The sequence below is a fragment of the Scylla paramamosain genome, unplaced genomic scaffold (genome assembly GCF_035594125.1).
Source record: "Scylla paramamosain isolate STU-SP2022 unplaced genomic scaffold, ASM3559412v1 Contig39, whole genome shotgun sequence".
Lineage (NCBI taxonomy): Eukaryota > Metazoa > Arthropoda > Malacostraca > Decapoda > Portunidae > Scylla > Scylla paramamosain.
Window position 1 is genome coordinate 315,760 of NW_026973704.1, and position 23,265 is coordinate 339,024.

Sequence of the window (23,265 nt, forward strand, 5' to 3'; positions counted from 1 at the left end):
CAAAGTGTGGCGTGGACACTGTTTAGTTGGGTTCTACTTGTTATACGGAACAATAAATAAATAATCAAAGGCAACCTCTTAGGCAGGGTAAAAATGCTTAAATTAACACAGAATACGAGCTGGCGCCTTCCCAATATTAGTCAACAAAAGAAAAATAACAATGTGCTCTGCCCACAAACATTCATTCTCTTACTGTCTTTCATTTTCCCTTCTTTTTATCTTCTTCTATCCAAGCTCTTTACCCTTCACCAACTTTCTATCTGTTCTGTTCTGTTGAGGTGCGTCTTCTGTGCATCCCCGGCCCGGCAGCACACGACGCCAGGACTTGTTGAAACCTTCTTTGGTGAGGCGTGGCGGCTTACAGCGGGAATATGGAGGTGTGCATGCTTAGTGTGCACAGTTACTAGCAATGTATGTATCGCAATGTTGTATATGCAGTAAAAAATATTGTGTGCAGAGAAAAGTAAGCAAATATGAAGTATTACACGTATATTTGGTCCTTAAATAGTGATGGCCATGACTGACCGGGAAAGAAGCTCATTTTGGCGTTATGGCGTATTGAGATATTGTTAGTGTGTAAATAGATGGAAAATTTAATGTTTCTTATACCTTGCTACTGAAAGTGCAGTAAACATAGCGAGTTATGCTATAATGGACATGTATCCGGTCCTCAACACAACGTACTCTGGGTAAGTCAGGGAACAAGCCCAAATTGACGTTATTGTGCCATACTGATATATTGTTTGTGAGTAAATGAATAGGGGATTGAGTGCTGCATATATTTAATTCCTTTATGTGCAGCAGAGAGAGCGAGTCATGTTACAATGAACAAACTTGTGGTGGGATAGTTACGTATGCATGGATTTGAGGGTTGTGTGCTAAAAAACCTTCCACCATAGTGATCCACAGGTTCACGTGGAGGAGATATCGAGATTAAAATGGTGAACAGAAAAGTCTGACTGAGTGTTTAGCAGTGGATGAGAGATGAATTAAGGAAATGGTTGGCATGCCAAGGAATGTTTGATGGGCGTGTCCCACAGAATTAAATGGAGGTGCTCCTTTGTGAAGGGTCACACCATATCACTCCCCGTGATGTTCTCCTTTGTAAAGGATCGCACCATATGACTTCCCTGCCTCTCACCACTGTCAGTAAGGAATACATTTCAGGTATTGTAAAAGTCCCCAGGTATGTAATGTGTACTGCAATTACCTAGGTCTGTGCTGTGCCCTGTAAACACCATCATCCAACTCTTCTTTGCACTCCTATCCTTCTCTGTAACTTAACGTCAAGTTTCTTTTCTAACTGTTCTATTGCTCCAGTGACAGACAGTCACCATTCTTCTAAGTCATGTTCCTCGGGGATCTGTCCTGTCACCCACTCTCTCTGGTATTCATCAATAATCTTCTAACTGGTCACCATTCTTCTCCTCCCAGGGATCTGTCCTGTCACCCACTCTTTCTGGTATTCATCAATAATTTTCTAACCAAAAATCGTTGTCACGTTCACTCCTATGCTGATGATATCACTCTGCATCTTTCCACATCTTTTTGTAGATGTCCAAGCATTCAGGAATGTAACAGTTCACTCAAAGAAGCCACAGAATGCCTGATTTCTGACCTTTCTAAAACCTGTGATTGGGAGAGAGCAAAATTAAGTGTTGTTTAGTGCCTCAAGAATCCAAGTTTTACATCTAACAAATAAACACAAGCTTCCAGACAACTATCCCTTCCTCTTCATTGACCTTCAACTGTCCCCTCTATTACACTGAACATCCTCAGGTCTGTCCTTTACTAGTAACCTAAACTGGAAATTTCACATCTCATCTCTAGCTAAAACAGTTAAGCACTTCGAGTTGTCTCCGCCAGTTTTCCTCACCCCCACTGAAGCTAACTCTGTACAGGGGCCTTATCCATCCATGTCGGCCTCGCTGCACAAGACTTTCTTCTTTCTCTCACTTCTGTTCTGTCCACCTCTCTAATGCAAGAGTTAACCAGTATTCTCAATCATTCATTCCTTTCTCTGGTAAATTCTGGAACTCCTTGCCTGCTTCTGTATTTCCACCTTCCTATGACTTGAATTCCTTCAAGAGGGAGGTTTCAAGACACTTATCCATAAATTTCTGACTACTGCTTTGACCCTTTTATGGGACTGGCATTTCAGTGGGCTTTTTTTTTTTTTATTGGATTTTTGTTTGCCCTTGGCAACAAAAAAAAAAAAAATAAATAAATAAATGTATGGTGTATGCCTCACATGTATGGGGGTACTCCACTCGTGTTGCTCAGCTGGTTAGGGTGGAATCAAAAGCATTTCATCTCATCAACTCCTCTGACTGACTGTCTACAGACTGCCTGCCCCCCCCCCCTCTCTCTCTCTCTCTCTCTCTCTCTCTCTCTCTCTCTCTCTCTCTCTCTCTCTCTCTCTCTCTCTCTCTCTCTCTCTCTCTCTCTCTCTCTCTCTCTCTCTCTCTCTCTCTCTCTCTCTCTCTCTCTCTCTCTCTCTCTCTCTCTCTCTGCTGCAGTGTTGCATCTCTTGTTATCTTCTGTAGTTTCTTGCATGGCAGCTGGTCTTCTGATCATCTTAACTGTCTGCCTCTCCTCCTGTTGTGGTCTCGTGGCACAAGGCTTGCTACTATTCTGTCCACCTCCCAGTATTCTCAGTCTTACATTCCTTTAACTGTTAAACTTAAGAACTCCCTGCCTGATCCTGTATTTCCCCCTGCCTGTAACTTCAGTTCTTTCATGAAGATGGTCTCATGACACTTATCAAATTTTGATTATTTTTTTCTTCATAATCATATTCTATTGAGATTGGCACCTTAATGTAGTCTTCTCTATATAAGTTAGTTGTCTTTGTCTTTCCAGAATCCTCTGCATCTGGGGAGGAGCCTGGAGTGGACACTTCCCCAGCCACAGACCATGCTGGTGTGAGGCAGCAGCCTGAGGTGCTCCTTTGTGAAGGGTCACAGTGTATCACTCCCCTGCCTCTCACCACTGTTGGGAAGGAATGCATTTCAGGTATTGTAAAAGTCCCTGTGTACAGTCTACAGGCCATCTAGGGAGGAGCCCTGAGGTGGCACTTGTAGATAACTGGATCCTTATTAAGGGGATAAAGATTTTCCAGAAGTGTTAGTGTGATGTGGATCAAGAAAACTTAAAATATTATAAACCTTTCTTTTATTTGTTTGATTATTTTGCTGAGTATTATTTTGTTCATGACTGAGTGGTAAGGAGGGGAGTGATCTCATAGTATCTCGTCTCTATGCCTATCTAGTTTGGTCTTAAAAGCGTGGACAGTTACGGCATTGACAATGTCTTCACTGAGTTCATTCCATTTGTTCACACTTCTGTGAGGAAAACTATACTTCTTAATGTCTCTTCTACAGTTAACTTTCTTCAACTTCTTATTGTGTCCCCTTGTACTCTGTGTGTCTAAAGTTATAAAATACATTTTCCATACCATTTACCATTCTATAGATGTTTATTAAATCTCCTCTCTCTCTCTCTCTCTCTCTCTCTCTCTCTCTCTCTCTCTCTCTCTCTCTCTCTCTCTCTCTCTCTCTCTCTCTCTCTCTCTCTCTCTCTCTCTCTCTCTCTCTCTCTCTCTCTCTCTCTCTCTCTCTCTCTCTCTCTTATTTTCAAGGGTAGGAATTTCCAACATTCTTAATTTCTCTTCCTAGGTTGACTTGCTCAACTCTGGAACCATCTTAGTGACTACTCTTTGTACTCTTCCTAATTTTATAATATTCCTCCTTGTATGAGGAGACCATATTTCCAGTCTTGGTCTTATCATGGAAATCAACAACTTTTTTATAATTTCTTTATCCAAATGTGAGAATGCCATTCTCATTCTTTTTAACAAATTCATCATCTTTCCAGTAATTTTATCAATGTGTCTGTATGGAGTCAAATTTTCAGTAACTGTTACTCCCAAATCCATTTCCTCTTTTGATTTCTGTAACTTCACACCATCCATCTCATAATGATATTGTAATCTTTTCTTACTCTTACCAAACTCCATTACTTTACATTTACTTAAATTGAATTCCATTTGCCAAGATTTACTCCATCTGTTTATCTTATTTAAATCATCTTGCAGTACCAGTACTGGTACCGGTACAGAAACCGTGCGATTCCCACCATGGTGCGAGCCATCAATCAGTAGTCCCTTCTAGATTAGACTTACCTTTAGGATTAATGTTAAGTATTTCTCCACCCCCTATATACATTTCCAGTTTGTTAACTGCCTAAATAATAAACCGTTTATTATTATTATTATTATTATTATTATTATTATTATTATTATTATTATTATTATTATTATTATTATTATTATTATTAGTCATTTACATTTTCTATCCTTCTCATCAGCTTAGCATCATCTGCAAATAAGTTCATATAACTGTCTATTTCTTCATTTATGTCATTCACATACATTACAAACATTATCAGTCCCAACACTGACCCCTGTGGGACACCACTAATTACTTTCAGCCAAGATGAATTCTGGTCTTGTATTACAGTTCTCATCTCTCTATCATCCAGATAGTCCTCCATCCACTCCAGCAGTCTTCCTCCAATTTTTCCACATTTTTTTATCTTCCATAGCAATCTTTGGTGTGGTACTTTTGTCAAACGCTTTCTTCAAGTCTGAGTAGACACCATCCACCCATCTGTCTCTCTCCTGCACAATGTCGACTACTCTTGAATAAAAGGACAGTAAGTTCATGGAGCATGATCTTCCCCTCCTAAATCCAAATTGACAATTTACCAAAACTTTATCTCTTTCCAAGTGTTCCATCTATCTCTCCTTTATTTTTCTTTCACAGTTTTCCTACAACACTAGTCAAGGACACTGGTCTATAATTTATTGGGTCTTCTTTATTTCCTCCTTTGAATATTGGTGTAATATTTGCTCTCTTCCAATCTTTTGGTACTCTTCCCTGTGATAGTGGTGTCACCACTAGACTGTGAATTTTATAAGCCAGTTGTTCTCTACATTCCTTCAATATCCAGTTTTATGGGACAAGAGGTATGCTGGTGCTATCCCATCTCCATATCTTTTAATATACAGTTTAGCCTTGAATCCATGTATACTCCTTGCATTTACTATTTCCTTATCCAGACTGTTCTATACATCTGTACTTCTTTGTGGGAAACTATATTTTTTTTATGTCTCTTTTACAAGTACTCTTCTTCAGCCTCTTTCCATGTCCTCTAATATCTCACGTATCCTAAACCATCAAGTCACTCTGGTCCACCTCCTCCACTTCCTCCTGTGCTTTGTATATAGCAGTCAAGTCTCCCCTTTCTCTCCTTTTTTCCAGTATTGGTGGGTGCAACTCTGCCAGTCTCTCTTTGTATGAAAAACGACTCTTGGTACCATCTCTCAGCTTTCTCCAACTTCATTACATCCTTTTTTCATGTAGAATGAGCACACTACAGCTGCATATTTCAGTCTAGTTCAAATCAGTGATGTAATCATCTTCCTGATCATCTTTTCATTGTTATACTCAAAAGATGGCCTTATTCCTCTCAACAAATTATAGGCTTAACAAATTATAGGTTTCTCCTGTAGTTCTGCTAATGTGTTTCTCTGGGATCAAATTTCCACTGACCGTAACACCCAGATCGTTTTCCTCCTCTGCTTTACTCAACCTCTCACCATTCAACACATAATTTCCTTTTACTCTTCTCTCACTCTTTCCAAATTCCATTACTTTACATTTCTCTGGATTAAACTCCATTTCCCATCTATGACTCCACTCCAATATCTTGTTCAGATCCTCTTGCAACACTCCACAATCTTCCTCACTCTCAACTCTTTCAGGAACTTGGCATCATCTGCACAGAAGGCTCATGTAGCTATTCACACTCTGTATCATATCATTCATATATGACTGGTGCCAGCACTGAGCTTTTGGGTACTCCACTTTCAGTTTTCCTCTGTGATGACTCCCAATCTTTTACCACAGTTCTCATCTCTCTCTCTCAGTCAAGAAATTCTCCATCCATCCCAGCAGGTCACCTCTCAGACCATCATCATGCTCCATCTTCCATGGCAGTCTCCTGTGTGGCACTTTATCAAAAGCTTTCTTCAGGTCTAAATATACACAGTCTGCCCACCCATTCCTCTCTTGTATTGTATCCACCACTTTTGAATAAAAACTCATCAGGTTTATAATACATGACCTCTGTCTTCTAAATCCAAATTGTTTTATCATCACTTCATTTTCTAGGTAATGCATTAATTTATCCTTCTTTAATCTTTCAAACATTTTACATACCACACTTGTTAGAGACACTGGTCTGTAGTTCATCGCCTCTTCTTGTTACCACCTTTATAAATTGGAATTATTTTTTAGTCTCTTTCATTTAAGCAGGACTCTTCTTTCATTTAAGGAACTCTCAGTAATACTGTGCACCACCCATGTCACCTGCTGATTGCATTCTTTCAGTATCCATCCCAACACTTTTTTGGGTCCAGGGGCCTTTCTAACATCTAGTCCCTCACACTGTTTCCACATGTCTTCCTCAGTCACCTGGATTTTCCCTGGACCCATTTTTTCACTCATCTCACTTTGCCCCACAAATATCCTCTCATTGTGAACGCTAAATGAAAACTCTTATTCATCATCTCTGCCATGTCAGCCAGATCCTCACACATTTGACCATTCACCTTCTTTGTTTTTCATTTTGCTCCTCACACACCTGAAGAATAGTTTTGGTTCCTCTTTACATTTGTCCATAACATCGTTCTCATAACTTGTCCTTTCTTCTGTAATAACCCTTACACAGTCATTTCTTGTAGTGGTGTAGTTTTGCCACATCTTTGCATTTTTCACCTCCATCTATTCCATGCCTTCTTCCTCTCCTCCCTCACTACTTCACATATTCTTTTATAGCAGTCTTTGTGTTTTTATTTTCTTCTTATTGTGTTTATATCTTTCATATCAATCTTCAGTGTGGTACTTTGTCAAACGCATCCTTTAACTTTAACTTCACATCTTCTGTTATACCAGTCTTTGTTATATCTTATCTTTGTGTTTCCTTTTCGTACACATCTTTTCACTCCCTTCTTATATATACCTAGTGACTAATGCTTCCTACTTCTGCACATCTTTTGCTGTAATAAAGGCATTCCAGTCCATCTTACCAAAGTATCTCCTCATTTATTTGAAGCTAGTTTTACCATAGCTAAATATTTCATCCTTATAATTTTCCCATCTACTTTCCTCTTCTTTTTCTTTGATATGAAACCTTACCATCACACAATCACTTTTCCTACAGGATGATTGTAGTTCATGTGTTCAACAATGTCCACTTCTCTTAATAATACCAAATTTAGTCTTTGTAGTGCCTCTCCTCCTCTGTGTGTAGTGTTTTCCTTGGGCTGTCTGGCTTTCTGGCTTTCTGGTTGGCTGGCTGGCTAACTAACTGACTGGTTGGATGCCTGGCTAACTGGCTGACCGGCTGGCTGGTTGGTTTTCCTGCTGACTAGCTGACTGGCTGGCTATCTGGCTGACTAGTCCACTGTGGGATAGCTCGCTGGTTGGCTGGGTGACTCCTCAAGGGTGGCTGTCCCATCTCTCAAGTGGCCACATTTTGCAGGCGTCCCCAACCCCTCCCGCCCTGAGTGAACACACCCCCAGACAAAACCTCTAAGGGGGCCAAGGGGAAGGAAGCAGCCCAGGCCCTTTCCAATGCTGAGAGAGGTATGTCACTTCACTGCCAAGAAGGAAAGTTTCAGCTTCATTTTGCATGTTGTTTGTGTTGCTTTATGAATTTTTTTTTTTTTTTTTTTTAATATATATATATATTTTTTATACCGTTGGTTCAGATATCCTACATGTCAATTGTTTTTGCTTTATTTATCAGTGTGTTCCTATCTTATATCTCTAGTTTTACATTGTTGTAGTTGACAGTGAGCAATTGTGTTACATCTGCACTGTTTTACTTTTATTTGTCAGCAAGCCTCTTCATCTGATACAGTTCCTGCCAGTTTGAACTCATTTTGACTCTGCAAGGGAAGTATCCATAACTCCTCATTACTTTGAGTATGAGGAGGACAGTTTCAACTTCATCTTTATCTTTTTGCTTTATCTTTCATTCAACAGTTTTTTAACTTAATTTGTTCGTAAATGTCGTTCCAAATCCAAAATGTTTGAAAACCGATACATTCAAACTTCGATACATTCTAAAATAGATTAATCCATTCTCAGACTCGCATCCACCATGTCTTAGTGGGTAATGACCAACACTCATGCTGCTAAGATGGCTGCTCCACAGCATCTCCAGCTTAGAATTTTTTTTATTCAGAAAAGCTGTATTGAATGAACTTAGTGATACAGAACTCATCAAAAGATATTGTTTAGACCATGCTGGCATTCTCTTTGTCACCCATGAAGTGAGGGAAGCCTTACAGAGACAGAGAGGAGCAACCCACTCGCTGCCAAAGTGAAGGTGATCATAACACTTAGACATCTTGCTGCTGGGAAAAGCTACTGGAAAAATGCAGTTGTGCAGTAGTGATGGCATTGTGGGTCATCAGGAGAGCCACAGGAGGCTTGGGATTACTCCTGAGCCCCGAACCTTGTTTGTTTACGTTGAGGTTCTTCAGTAGGATCACATTTAACTTATTTCAAAGATTGAATTACTGTCTTACCCTCTGTCTCTCCTCCAAAGGAAATATTTATAGAAACTATAAATTAGTAATAAATAGGAGCTTTTGTTATGTGTTGTAGTATTTGAAATCGAGTAACTTTGTTTTGAAAACCAAATTATGGTACAGTAATCAAAGCAATTAGGAGTCAAAGTTTTTGTTAAAAAACAGAGTTGTTCGGAGAGGGAGGCATTCAGTAACTGAGGTTCCACTGTATACATTTCTTGGATTCATTTTATCACTGAGAAGGAAGTGTACATAATGACCTCATGTCTTCCACAAGTGGTGCAGTGTCGTGTGGTAATGCAGCAGCCAGCTGTGGACGTCATGAGTGTTATCACCCCAGAGGTACTCATGGGGCATCACAGTGCATATTTACAGTGTAAGAGCACAGAGACCTGTGGTCATAACACGCTGCTATATTCATCCCAGGCTTTGCCAGATTCTTGATAGATGACTGTGTGTGCCAGAAAAAGCTGAAACTGTTGCTTATCTTAGCTTTTATTATACATCATTCATTTGAGAGAAGCACAGAGTGAGTGTCCCAGCAACATAATACACATTCCTTGTAACTAAAGGAATCTATACACAAGAATGAGATTACCTCAGCTACCACTGACATGTTGGGATTGAAGGGTAAAATGAAGTGTGAGGTGGTATCAAAGCTCCAAGACTAATTCCATAGTACACCAACAGGTGGCTGTACAAGGATGCATGTCTGATGGGACTGGACAGTGACAGTTATCAAGCAGTCTGCCAATTGGTGTCTTTCTGTGAACTTTGTGAGCCATGTCACATGAGTTTTGTGGCCTCATGCTGAACTTCATATTTCATCATGAACTGCAAACAAGAGCAGAGTTAACACCAAATTGTGTGTCAAATTCAGCAAAGACCTTTGACATGATTTAGCACATGTGTGGCAAGGAAGCAGTGAGTTATGTGAGGTGCGTCAAGTGCCATGTATTCTTCAAGAGCAGCGGAATATCTCTGGAAGATGACAAGAGGTCAGGATGATATTCCATGAGCTCAGCCACTGAAAACATGGAAACGGTTGAGTGACGTGCAAGGGAATTGTTGGAGATCAGCGAAGGGAGTTGGTGTCAGGGTTGGTGCATCATACAGAACAGCTGAGGCAATCCCCATGTTTGATTTGAATATGACCACATAGCTGAAAAATGTGTGCCCAGGCTTCTGATCTCCAAACAGAAGGTGCCCCAGATGACCCAACCTTCACATTGAGGGTCTCCACTGGGGACAAGACCTGGATCCACACTTCATTTGTAACTTCTTCCTCTTCCTAAAGATAAAGGAAGTTGTGCGTGAAAAGGATGCCATCTTGACACCATGAAACGAGAAAGGATGGATCTAAGTTTGAAAAGTCAGACTTAAAAGGGAGATAGGAAGGAATTGGTTTTCAGATGGAGTGGTGGATGAATGGAATGGACTCAGTAATCAGGTTGTTAGTGTTGGTTCTTTAGGATTTTTAAAAGATTTATGGATGGGGATGGTAGATGGAAATAGGTAGGTATATTTTGTGCAGGGACTGCCACGGGTAAGCCTGATGACTTCTGGCACCCTTTCTGATTTCCATATGTTGTTATGCTGTGTTCCATGGAAGAGGTTGAGCCTTAGTCACAGAAGGTGCTTAACATGCTTTGAGGACAAGACTTACTGAACACGTGTGAGCAGTGACAGCAGGACTGGGACCACTTTATTGGTGGTGAAGGTGACTGTTTTGAAGGAGTGATGCCCAAACTTAATACATGGATAAGTCTTGTAACATTTTGATATCAGTCGTCTTGTATTCTAAATCTATCAGTTAGTATTGCAGTGCCATACACTGTACATGTTCCTCCACACTCATCTCTTTTCCTGCACAGAGTAGTGATGTGTGGAGTAGGATGGGGGTTTCGAGAGAATAGTTAATGACATCATCATCTGTTCTGCTGTAATAATCTGAAATACAGTAAGGTGGTGTGGACAAATGGTAACAATGAAAGTGAATGAGTTTGTAAATGTTTATGGTTTCTCCAAATGTTGGTGCCACAAATTCCAGTGAATTTCATGTGAAATAAATTATTGGTATGTGGACTAATAAACTGCTTTTTATGAGGAGTTCCACATAGACCAAGATTTGGGAATGTGATCTTTGGAGGAAGTTGTCTGATCTTTTTTACTACTCTGGGCAAGTTTGTATGAATGTAATGAAGGAATGCTAGAGGGAGCCAGCCAGTGAGGTGGATACTTGCTCTCAGTGGGTGAGTACTGGGGGAGAGATGACAGGGAAGGCTCTCACCACACTATTTTACAACAACAGAACAAGTGGAGATGAATAGGTAAGATGCATGCATGGAGGCACAGTTTCAGAGAACAATACGAGGGACCCATCAGGTCCATAAGCCTTCTGAGGGCAGCAAGGGCATGGAAAACATCACTGGGAAGGATCTTAATGGGTAGCATGAAGTAGTTGGAGGGTAGAGGAGAGGGAGGAACAAGCCCTGGATCTTAATGGGTAGCACGAAGTAATTGCTGCTGTTGCTCTTTGGGCCAATCACAGTGTTTCCTGCCTCTGGTCTCATCTCGAGTACCAGCTCACTCCTTCCTGATTTCAGTGCTGCCAATGCCCATCTTCACTACCCACGGCACAGTGCTACTAACGTCATCCCCCTGTCGTAACATAGTTTTAGGAACATGAGCACGTTGAAGTTGTTAACTTTCAAAATCAAATATAGTTATTTTAATTAAAACAGTACTTTTCATTAGTGAAGAGACAGGATAAACATTGAATTAGAAGTTTTTGAAGATGTTTCTAAGTTTTCTAAGATCAAGATTAAAATAAAGATTTGGATTTTTAATTTTTTTTTTACTTAAAATATCAATATTGTTATCACTAGTATCAGAATCTTGGATTTATAGATTTATTGGTTATCAGTTATCGGCGATAAATCTATCACCAGTTACTGAATTATCAGTTATCACTGATAACATTATCATCATTGATTTATCATTTATTGTGATAAGTTTTCATTATCATCGCCAGCTATGCAATTGAGTGATTGCTTTATAAGGTTTACCACTGTTTCTTTATAGCAGATATATAGTACTGTGCCTTCACTTGATGATGCAGGTAATGCAAACTTGAAAAGTCAGTAAACAAGTAATGTAATGAAGGTTGGGAACCAATGGTTTAGGACAAGAGAAAGAGTGAGGATTGTATGTCTCCATAGCACATACTATCACCTTTGTTATGCACTCAGCACACAGAGATGGGTACCCTATGACACAGAAACAGTAGTCATTCCAAGGCAAATCAGCATAATACCTACTCAGCTCCAGTAGGGGCAAAATGACAAAGGCACCTCCACTTTGGGGAATCTTGGGGACAGATTGGAAGGATAGGACAAGATGCAGATTGTGATTGGAGGAGCCCAATGGAGATGATAGGATGATAGCATAAGCAGAAGGGTTAGAGGTGAGGAAAAGGTCAAGAATATTGGGCATATCTCCAAGACAATCAGGAATACAAGTAGAGTGTTGTACCAGTTGCTCTAGGTCATGGATGATAGCAGAGTTAAAGGCTAGTTCACCAAGATGGTCAGTGAAGGGAGAGGAAAGCCAAAATTAGTAATGACCATTGAAGTCTCCAAGAATGGAGATCTCTGCAAAAGAGAAGAGAAACAGAATGTGCTCACTTTAGAAGTTAAGTAGTCAAAGAATTTTTCTAGCAAGAGGAGCTACTTGTAGGTGAGAGGTATACAGCAGAGATAAATTTTGTTTGAGAGTGACTGTAGTCATAGCCAGACGGTGAAAAATCCAGAAGATTCAAGAGTGTGGGCACAAGAGCAAGTTAAGTTGTTGTATGCATAGTTGCAACATCCAGCTTTGGGCAGAAAATGAGGATAGAGAAAGTAGGGGGGAACAAAGAAGGGGGTACTGTCAGTTGCCTCAGACACCTGTGTTTTGGGGAGGAAAAGATGAAGTTTAGTAGAGAGGTTGTGTTCTACAGATTGAAAAGAAGATGTAAGGCCACAAATGTTGCAGAAGTTATTGAAGAAAAAGTTGAGGGTGGTGTCAAGACACTCACCAGAGGAGCAGTCTGATCTGGGGACATTTGTCCTGGGGACTCCGAGGCTGGTGTAGGAGTCGCCATGATAATTTTGAATTTTGAGTGAAGGATGTATTAGGTGCTTGTAGAGTTGTGTGAAAGAACAGAATTTTTAAAAGGCAGGTTGTGAAATGTTCAGTGAGGTCACAGCTGGCTGTTCCATCTCTTTTGTCTTTCCTTTTTGGAACAGCTTTGTGGTGTGAAGGGATAGAGTGAAGATAAAAAGATTTGTCCATCTGTATACCAGGCCAAAAATCTGACACAGGATGGTCTAAACAAAGCCCCACACACACATGCACACATCATTCACACTCTTAACCCTGTTGGTCCCTGGAAGAAAGGGTTATTCTTGTGGACCACCGTGCTACACCCTAAGACCAGAGTAAAAAAGATAAATGAATGAAAAGCGATAGTTGTTAGTGCGGTGATGGTCAGAAGTCAAGCTTCCTGTGCCTTGACATTTCCTTCAGTCTGGAGTTCTCTACTGACAGTCTCCTCACAAAGCCTGGGAATAGATGGGTCCTTAGACTTGAGACTAGAGGAAAACACACAATCAGGAAAGTGAGTGCAAGAGGACACTCAGCTAATGACCTCAGCTGTACAAAGATGACCAGTGTGCAGGACTCTCTTGTCATGACACAGCCTCTGCTCACACTGGCTGCCTGTGGGACTGCTGCCTCATTTACAAACACCCACTATATTTGATTTTTGACCTTGTTTTATTTATTTATTTGTTTGGATTTTAATGCATTTATTTATCTTTATTATTATTGTTATTATCATTATTATTGTTGTTGTTGTTGTTGTTGTTGTTGTTGTTGTTGTTGTTGTTGTTATTTATTTTATTTTATTTATTTCATTTACTGGGTTTGTTAGTGTGTCTGTTGCTAGCAGTGCTAGTAGTTCCTTTTATGGTTATTTGATTGATTTTCTTCTCCTGACCTCTGCTTTTCCTTATTATTTCATGGTTCCATTTAGATTTGCAGTTATAGGAGTATTATTTGTATCAATAATGGTGATAATGAAAATAGTTATGATAGAGAGTCCCAATTAATGACCATAACAAGCTCTCTGTTATAAATATTTCATGCCATTAATAAAAAAAATAAAGTGTGCATTATTTTTTGTTTGTTATTCATAATTGCATTGAAACTAGGACACACAGAATGTACACCAGCATGCACACAAATGCTTACAGTCAGTGAGTCAGTCAGTCAGTGTTTGATGCAGGAGTACCAAAGTGAAATATCAGCAAAATAAGTCATGTACAATAATACACAGTGCACAATAGATAATACATGCTACATAATGAAATGATACATAACACTAAATACATATAAAAATACATAATACAAAAGACAATACATAAACAATACATAATAAAAATAAGTGACACACAGTGCATATCTACCTTCAGCCCAAATAAAACAACAACACTACCAATACAAGATACCTAATTAAATAAAGGATACCTAATTAACACACCGGGTCCAATAGGGGGTACCTAATTAACACACTGGGTCCAATAGAGGATACCTAATTAACACACTGGGTCCAATAGAGGGTACCTAATTGACACACTGGGTCCAATAGAGGGTACCTAATTAACACACTGGGTCCAATAGAGGGTACCTAATTGACACACTGGGTCCAATAGAGGGTACCTAATTGACACACCAGGTCCAATAGAGGGTACCTAATTAACACACCTGATCCAATAGAGCAGTGGTTTCCAACCTGTGGGGCGCACCCCCCTAAGAGGGCACGAAGGACTGCCAGGGGGGGCGTAAGCACTTCATAAAGTGGAAAAGTTACTTAGTAGATGATTATATATCAACATTATTGATTTTGATGGAATACATAATTGGTTAAGTATTGAGAAAACATTTCAGATATGAATTATGAAATGTTATTGTCTTAATACAATTATAAATTATTTCAAATGCTACTAAGTAACTAAGGAATTAAACAACTATAAAAGATAGAGAGAGAAACGTGCTGTAAATATAAATATTGTAATGATTACCAGAAACAACGCATCGTTTGTATGGTTCCCATTCGGTTCACGTCTCGGACACGTCAGTACTCCAGCTTTGGGAGCTGGCTGTGTGGCCACACCGCCACAGTAGTATGAGGGTGCGGTGGTAAGACGGTAGCTCTGTGACCGTTCTGGACGTAACAAGTGCCTCGTAAATATAACTGTTAATTGCAAAATTACAAAGCTAAGGAATAGTTTTGAGCGTGTGCGTTTGTTTATTTCACTAAAATTTTGAAATATGGAAAAGTATTTGATTAAAGGCAAAAGGAAAGAAACTGAAAGTGAACCTCACTCCAGTAAATGTGATGAAAGTAGCAAGCATACGAAAACCAGAAAGTATGACAACAGCTATCTCTCGCTTGGATTTACATCTACGGTTGTTAGTGGAACGGAGAGACATCAATGTGTGTTGTGTTTAAATATTTTGGCCATGGACAGCATGAAACCAAGCAAATTGAAGCGCCACCTTGAAACACAGCACCCTGAACATGTTGGCAAATCTCTGGAATTTTTTAAAAGGAGACTTGATGAATTTAATAAACAGAGGCGGGCTTTCACGAAGACATCTACCACAGCTGCAAGTGCTTTGCTTGCTTCTTATAAAGTTTCCTACATAATTGCAAGATGCAAAAAAGCTCACAACATAGCAGAAACCTTGGTATTACCCGCTGCTATTGACATGGTGGAAATAATGCTCGATGAACAAAGTGCCAACAAGTTACGCAGCATTCCTCTTGCAGATAATACAGTTGGCAGAAGAATTTCAGACATTAGTGATGATTTATGTGATCAGTTGACAGATGTACTTAAATATTCGCATTTTGGGTTGCAAATAGATGAGGCTACTGATGTAGTGAAAGATGCTCATTTAATAACTTATGTGTGCTATATATCTGCCAATGAAATTAAGGAAGATCTGTTGTTTTGTAAACCTATTGTTGGTAGAGCCACAGCTGTAAAAGTGTTCAACATGATTGACAATTTTTTCAATGAACATGGAATAAGCTGGGAAAATTGTGTTGGACTGTGCACTGATGGAGCCCAGTCAATGGCAGGACGACATGCTGGACTGCAAGCTTTGGTGAGGGAAAAGGCTCCACACACTTCATGGACGCACTGCATGCTTCATAGACAGGCACTTGCATCAGGCAGTATGAATGAAGAGTTAGGTAATTTGCTCAAAGATGTTGTCAGGGTTGTAAATTACATAAAGAACAGTCCATTGAAAGGAAGACTGCACAGTTATGTAAAGATTTTGGTGCTGAACACACTGCTCTACTGTATTACTGTGAATCACGCTGGCTATCCCATGGAAAAGTACTCCATAGAGTGTATGAACTTAGAAATGAAATTGCTACATTCATTTGTGAAAATAAAAACAAAGATGAAGACTTTTTTTCACAGATGATTATTTCATTAAAAAACTTGCTTACATGGTTGATATCTTTGAGAAACTTAACCAACTGAATCAGTCTATGCAGGGGCTCCACATGAATATTTTCGCACAGAGTGACAAAATACGTGCATTTATGAAGAAAATTGAGTTATGGAAAAGGAATGTAGAAAATAACAGTTTTGACATGTTACCAAACTTGCAAGAGTTTCTCAAACATGCTAGCGTACTAGGTGGAAATTAATTGTTTGCTGAGCACTCTCCTGGGGAAGTGCTCATTTTACTTTAAAGATGTAGACACAAGTGATTACGAATGGATAAGAAACCCATTTGGTGATAACTCTACAAGCACACTGTCTACAGCTGACCAGGAGCAACTTATTGATTTGTCATGTGACGGTTCGCTGAAACTTGTGTTTGATGCAGGACCTTTGGAAAAATTTTGGTTGCAAGTTAAAGATGAGTACCCTTCCTTGTCAACTAAGGCCATTGGCATTTTATTACGTTTTGTGACATCATACTTGTGTGAATCAGGATTTAGTTCAGTTGCTGTCCTCAAAACAAAATACCGTTCTTGCTTAGTAATAGAAAAGGAATTACGGGTCTCAATTTCATCACATTCTCCGAGATTTGAGAAACTCTGCTCAGAGAAGCAAGCGCAACCATCACACTAGTAAAGGTAAGCCAATACATTCAGTCATACATAATTATGTATTGTATAATTTTTTTTTTATCGCTGATTTGTGCCGACTATGACAGTAAATAGCAGTATTTAAACCAGAGTGGAGGGGGCGCAGGGAACTTGTCATTTAACGAAGGGGGACGAGAATTCGAAAAGGTTGGAAACCACTGCAATAGAGGGTACCTAATTAACACACCTGGTCTAAGTCAAAGCCTTACCACACCTGTACTATCCTCAGATGCAGCCAGCAAGGAGGCAAGCGGCTCATCTGTCAGTGTGCGCCTACCATACCCACAGCCATACCAACGGAGGGCCAACGACACCCAAGTCTAGCCGCAGGAACAAATGTAGTAGGTGGTGTGGCTGGGAGGTGCAGCTGAGAGTGGTGGTGTGACAAGTGTGGAGGCTTAAGGCTTATAGGTGATGTAAGAGATTAGCTAAGATGTGGCTGGTGCAAAACAGTGTTGAGGTGGTAGGTGGTGTGGCTGGGTGGTGTTGCCAGGGTGGGGGGGGAGGGGTGATGCTGTGGCAGGGAGTGATGGCATGGTAATGGAGTGCTGTGATGGAGTGTTAAGCAAAAGTGCACTCATGTTTATTCATTGACTAAAGGTGATGCTGGGAGTGTGGGAGGAGGACCCCTTAGGGAACAGTAAGAGAGAGAGAGAGAGAGAGAGAGAGAGAGAGAGAGAGAGAGAGAGAGAGAGAGAGAGAGAGAGAGAGAGAGAGATAATGTAAAATTATTTGTCATTTCATGTGATTTCTTGTGATTTATGACTGCAAAATTTACACCTAAGAATTATAAAAAAGGAAAATCATGAATCTTGAGAAATGCATTGAAAAGGAAAAAAATTACAGATTACAGTTCATTGCAGTGCAGAAGTTTTGATGTATAAATATTTCTGAACATTCAACAATTATCTTCAAATATTTTCTTAATATTTTAATGTTTGATGACGTATGACCCTTACTGTGGTGCCTTGAAAGCAATTAGTCAATTCACTCGTTCATAAATTGTAACCCATCTTTTTATACTGTGCCACTTTTCACTATATAGAGGACAGACAGCCATCACCACCATACATCTGCTCCTTTCTCCCTGCAGATGTGGTGACAAGTAGTGAGGTCACCACTGAATCTGACACACCTGCTGAGCCTGACCTGGTGTCTTTCTGTGCTACCCTGGGCAACAACCGAGCCCTGCGAGTCCCTACCCTCTTCAAGCCAGGTCAGTCATGGTCAGGGGAAGCTCAAAAAATATTTCAGAACAGTGCAGGGATTATCTCCAACACAAATGGAGACCTGCAAAATGTACCTGTCTCCCTCTATATACCAGACAGGCAATCCCTCATAGGGTGGCCCAGGCAAAGCACTACACTCTCATACACGCATCATTCATACTCTTAGTTCTGTCACCTCCTGGTGGTTAGCAGTCATCTCGAAGACCACTCTGCTACACCCCAGGAACTTAGGCATAGCACATCAGGTCATATACTTGGAAAATAAAGTGAAAATACTTGCTCCTGACAAGCTTACAAAACCAATAGTGCACTTGTGAACTCCTCCTAAACTAAGGATAAAACACTGTTATATTAGGTGCCTAAGATTGAAAAGTAGATAGACTAAAGCACTTACTGTTTTGTGCCAGTTAGTGTGGAGTTAACACTTGGAGATTGAGAAAAGTACAAAGGGAAGAGACAGTTCACTTCTTAGCCTGGTCTGAGTGTACCATTGTTTGAGGCAGGTGTTAGGCTGGCATGTATATGGGATGGACAGGAGAGACAAAGCACCAGGAATATGGCTAGATTTAAAAACCATGAGGATTAAGATTGTTTTCAAATTGAGTGGTAATTGAATGATAATGAGGTTGTTAATGCCAAGTAAATAGTGAGTTTCAAAAGATTACACAAATTTATGAACCAGGGTGATTGATCAAAATAGGTAGGCATGTTCAGGGACTGACTGCCCTATGTAGGGCTGATGGCTTCTTGCAGCTTTTGTTGTTTTTGTGCTCTTATGTTCTTATAAGGGAATAAAGTCTTAATGAGTAATGATGGAAGAAAAAGACAAGGTTAGTCATCAGGACCAATAAACTGGCATTGGCACTGGTGGCTCTTGGTTTGCATAAGTTGTTTTACATTAATTAGTTTAATGTGACTTAAAATATAATAAATTAAGCCCTTTCACTGCAATAAGCAACAATTTGCAGCACTAAGAAGTATGTATGAAATCTTTATAAGCATGTGCAAAAAAGAAGAGCATGAAAAAGAATAGATTTTGCAATTTTTGGTGTAGTGTAGTGTAGTGTTTGGGGTAGATCAGCAACAGACATGCCAGAGTGCTGAGTGACTGAGGAAAGATTTGACAGACAGCAGGGAAAGGGTTCATTGAATTTACGTGATCTTTTCACCTCGGCACGACCCGTCGCTGTGCTTACATAAATATTAAGGAAATTTGTTTCCTCTTTTTTTCTGCATTTTTGTTGTTTCAGCTTTTACATTTAAGGTTGGGGTTAATAAACAAAGATAAACCATATGAATTAGCATTATTCAATTATAGGTTAGGTTAGGTAAGGTTATCACAGTGAAAGGGTTAAAAGAAATCCATCCATCCATACATATGTTCCCTTATTTACCCATATGTTTGCACCCCAAGCTGACTAACCACCACCCTGCCCACCAGACGGGGACTACCAGACTGTGGCTGACATGGTGGGTGGCAGTCACTCCATTACAGAGTCAACCACCAGTCACGAGGAAAGTTTGGACGAGGCCAGAAGTGCGTCATCCCACCGCAGGTCACGGGGACAGGAACTGCAGGCCAGGCAGGGTCACCGTCCCTCCCACGGCGACCCGGATTATAGCTATGCTCACCCTGTGAAAAAGCAGTACCTTCCCCCACCCCTCCACTGTCCTCCACTGACAGCAACAGGTGTATGAGTTAGTGATAGTGAGGTCACTGACAGACAGACTCGCCAAATTGTTCATTAGTAAAAGTTCCATGGCCACTAAGTTTGTAATCTGCTTCTGTGTTTGTATCTTTCCAGCCTTTTTATTCATTGATGTACACTTTTGCCTTTTACTGCTTCCTCCTGTAATCCATTCTATATCTTTAAATATTTACATGGAAAGATATGTTTGCATTATTTGGACATTCTCTCTCTCTCTCTCTCTCTCTCTCTCTCTCTCTCTCTCTCTCTCTCTCTCTCTCTCTCTCTCTCTCTCTCTCTCTCTCTCTCTCTCTCTCTCTCTCTCTCTCTCTCTCTCTCTAATATTGAGGTTCATCTCTTGTCCATAACAAAAGGGCATTTCTGTCTGGTTCCTCAGGTTGGTTGACTAACCCTAAAGCTGCAGGGGTTTTCACACATTTCTCCATTCCATATGTCTCTACTCCTTTGTGGAAAGATGTGTGTTATTTAGGCAGCTCTCTTCTGTCCAAGTTTCTTTTCATCTTTATCATCATGTGTCAAGTCATCCAGTTCTGGCACTATCTTAGTGGCTGTTCTTTGTATTCTTTCCAATCTCTACATGAAACATCACCGAATTAATTAAGCTTAGCAGAAATTATGTGATGTGCCCTACTGATGCTGGTGTGAAGGCGAGGTGTTTGTAGTGAGCCGTGTGATGCCTTCCCCAGTGCTGAATATGGAGAGAGCAGCCAGGCGACACCATACACTGGAGTTTTCTGAGGAGGAGTGCGACCACCCCTCCATCAAGCAAGGTTAGTGTATGGGACAGCCTGTACAGTGTGGATGGATGGATGGATATTGGGATGCATGTACAGGTGGGATATACTGTATGTTCATGTGTGGTTCAAATTCACAAATAGTATTAAGAAATTGATAGATGCTCTCACACACTGGTTGGTCTACAGTATGTACAAAATATTGTCAGCTGCAAGACCTTCTTTTTTGGCCATTTCCTTACAGTTAGGGGTTGGCACCATGTACAAGTTTCTGTCCCTTGCATCTTCCTCAGTGCCTCCCATCCTTTGTAGCTCTGCCACATTTCCATAGCTCCATTTCACTCTTTCTTTCCCTCCATCTTCTTCCCTTGACTGTCTTTTTTCAAGCTCTTTCAATCAGGTCCTGGTCTTCTCTTCTTACTGTATGTTCATGCATGCTTCAAAATTCACAGCATGATAGCCACAAGCATGGTAACACTAGTGGTGACTGATGCTCTCACTCCCTGATTGGTGGACAGTAATTGCAAGATATTGTTAACTGCAAGACCACAGGTGAATGAAAGCAATTCAGATGAAGAGAACAAAACCATTATATTACTTACAGAGAAACTAGGAACGGACTGGCTTCTTCCTTCTTGCACCTTTCCCAAGACATGAAGGAGACGGATCAGCAAGTTCCATGAGTGTCTGTGGCTTTGAATCATTTCATTCCTCCCTGATACCTGTCTGCAGTTTTGTGGTGTCCAGGCTTTCCTCCTCTGCCTGTGCTTCTCAGTGATCGGTTAAAAATCAGGGGAATGGGGTGGCCAGTGCTCTTATGAGTCCAGCAGGCAGTTGTGATTTTTTGGTGTGTGTGACAGTGCACATTTCAAATGGCCCAAGGAACAAGTCATGCAAAAACTCTAAATGATTGTTTTGATTTTTTTTTTTTCATTTCTAGTTGAAAACACTGAATTTCCTACACCATAATTAACTAAAGGAATCATTCCTTGTCCATGGCACACATGTTTACCATGACTACAGGACACAGACACAGTGGTCCAAGACACTTGTTGCCAGCTTGTCATACCCATTGTAGTTATTTCTTGGCAGGTGTACCAAAGCTTTTGATGTGTACAGGTAGTGAGGGATTTTTTTGGGAGAATGGCATCTGTGAAAGTGAGGGAGGGATGTTGTGTAGGCAGCGGTGGGCCACTCTGGTAGACACGTGTATGTGGGTGTTTTGTTCTCACAGTCCTCCTGCTGTTATTTGAGGATGGGCATCCTCTCAATGTTTCATAACATTTAGTATGCATCTTGATGCCTTGTGCCCTCACTCTGGCCTCTTCTTGTGTTAGTGTCCCCTCCCCAACACTTTGTCAGCCACTTCAGCACACATCTCCTAACACCTGTAATCCTTGCTGTTCCCTCCACTGCAGTCTGTCTTGTGTAAAGTCACAGTACTCCAGTGTGCCCTTCAGTTAATTCTTTTCTGCCATCCATTGCAAAGATAATGTAATCCATACCAGTGCACATCTGTTTAAATTATTGGAAAGAAATGAGATGATGCTTTTCAAAATGCTTTATCTTTAATTGAGAGATGAGTGTTGGTCAGTGGTTCTGGTGGATGGCCTCAACTTTGAGTGAGTTGCTGGATGCATGACACTGCTCTCAACAGTCACCAGGCTGCCACTGAGCAAACTTTTACAATTCTGTCATGAAGCACCAAACATTATTTTGGCACTTGCCATTTGTATTCCTGTATTGTTTTGATTGCAACTCCTACCCTTGTGATTTTGCCTGTGTTAAGTAGTTTTTTCTCTCTTCTTCTCTCCATTTGCATAAAGATCATATATGAATTCTAAAACATGAAAAATAACAATAATACTCATAATGCAGTGGGAAGTGGACTGGTGCTGGTCCCTGTGTTGCACCGTCACCCAGACCAGCTGTCACCTGGCAGTACAGGCAGTGCCACGTAGTGTGTCACTCAGCCTGTTATGTACTGCCCTTGGCACAGTGTGTGATATCAGACTGGCAAGTATGGGTCTTGTCACCACTCAGTGCTGCTACTGTGTCACCCCTCTCTCTGTGGTCATGGGTTTGCTGTGGGTAGTTCACTAAGTAGTGGCAGGGATGTGGAAACACTTGGTGATTACAGTTTATCTCCTATGTTTACTAAATGTGCAATATGACACTCCCATACAATATCGCTATGGAACGTGTCACTTATGCTGCAGCCACTAAGAAACTGTTGCTCTGCACCACCCAAGCACACTGACTGTGGCAAGGTTAAAACTTGACAAAATGATAACACTTATTGAAGCCACCACCGTCTGGCCTGTTTACTGACCTGTGTAGTCATTGTGTGGCCAGGACAGGCTGGCTGAAATGCTGCTGCAGTGTGATGGCATGCATTCCCCCACAGGAGCAGTGGAGCTCTCCCACCACCATATGCAAAAAAAGGATTAAAATACATAAATATTTTACACTCCATTGACTTGGCAGGAGGTGCATTAGATTTAAGCATTCAGTGCTGTTCAGATTAGAATCCCCAGCAAAAGTTGCTTTATTTCTACCAAAAACTATCAGATAATGTAGAATACATGATTATTGTAAGTTGTATATTCAGAAACATTATAGTCAAGTAAGGGCTTCAGTAGAAATATGTAAGTTTAGCTACACTTTTCAAAACAAGACAGGCAATGAACTGACCAGTGACAGCGTC

At 40.5% G+C, this 23,265-nt stretch overlaps 1 protein-coding gene across 4 annotated transcripts in view; it reads left to right on the forward strand.

The window, feature by feature from the left end:
- The first annotated feature begins 340 nt into the window (after positions 1 to 340).
- LOC135097979 (uncharacterized) overlaps positions 341 to 23,265 on the forward strand; it is a 31,042-nt gene continuing 8,117 nt past the window's right edge. For 2 of the 4 annotated variants that reach the window (XM_064000143.1, XM_064000146.1), the window contains exons 1-7: positions 341 to 689; positions 900 to 1,167; positions 2,863 to 3,015; positions 7,609 to 7,712; positions 17,116 to 17,227; positions 17,980 to 18,102; positions 19,557 to 20,594. In XM_064000143.1, the coding sequence (XP_063856213.1) occupies positions 7,701 to 7,712; positions 17,116 to 17,227; positions 17,980 to 18,102; positions 19,557 to 19,813 (504 nt within the window). In that variant the 5' untranslated portion in view covers positions 341 to 689; positions 900 to 1,167; positions 2,863 to 3,015; positions 7,609 to 7,700 and the 3' untranslated portion in view covers positions 19,814 to 20,594. Of the gene's footprint in view, positions 690 to 754; positions 1,187 to 2,862; positions 3,016 to 7,608; positions 7,713 to 17,115; positions 17,228 to 17,979; positions 18,103 to 19,556; positions 20,595 to 23,265 lie in introns of those variants that run through there. The other 2 variants (XM_064000145.1, XM_064000144.1) reach the window with 2 other exon arrangements.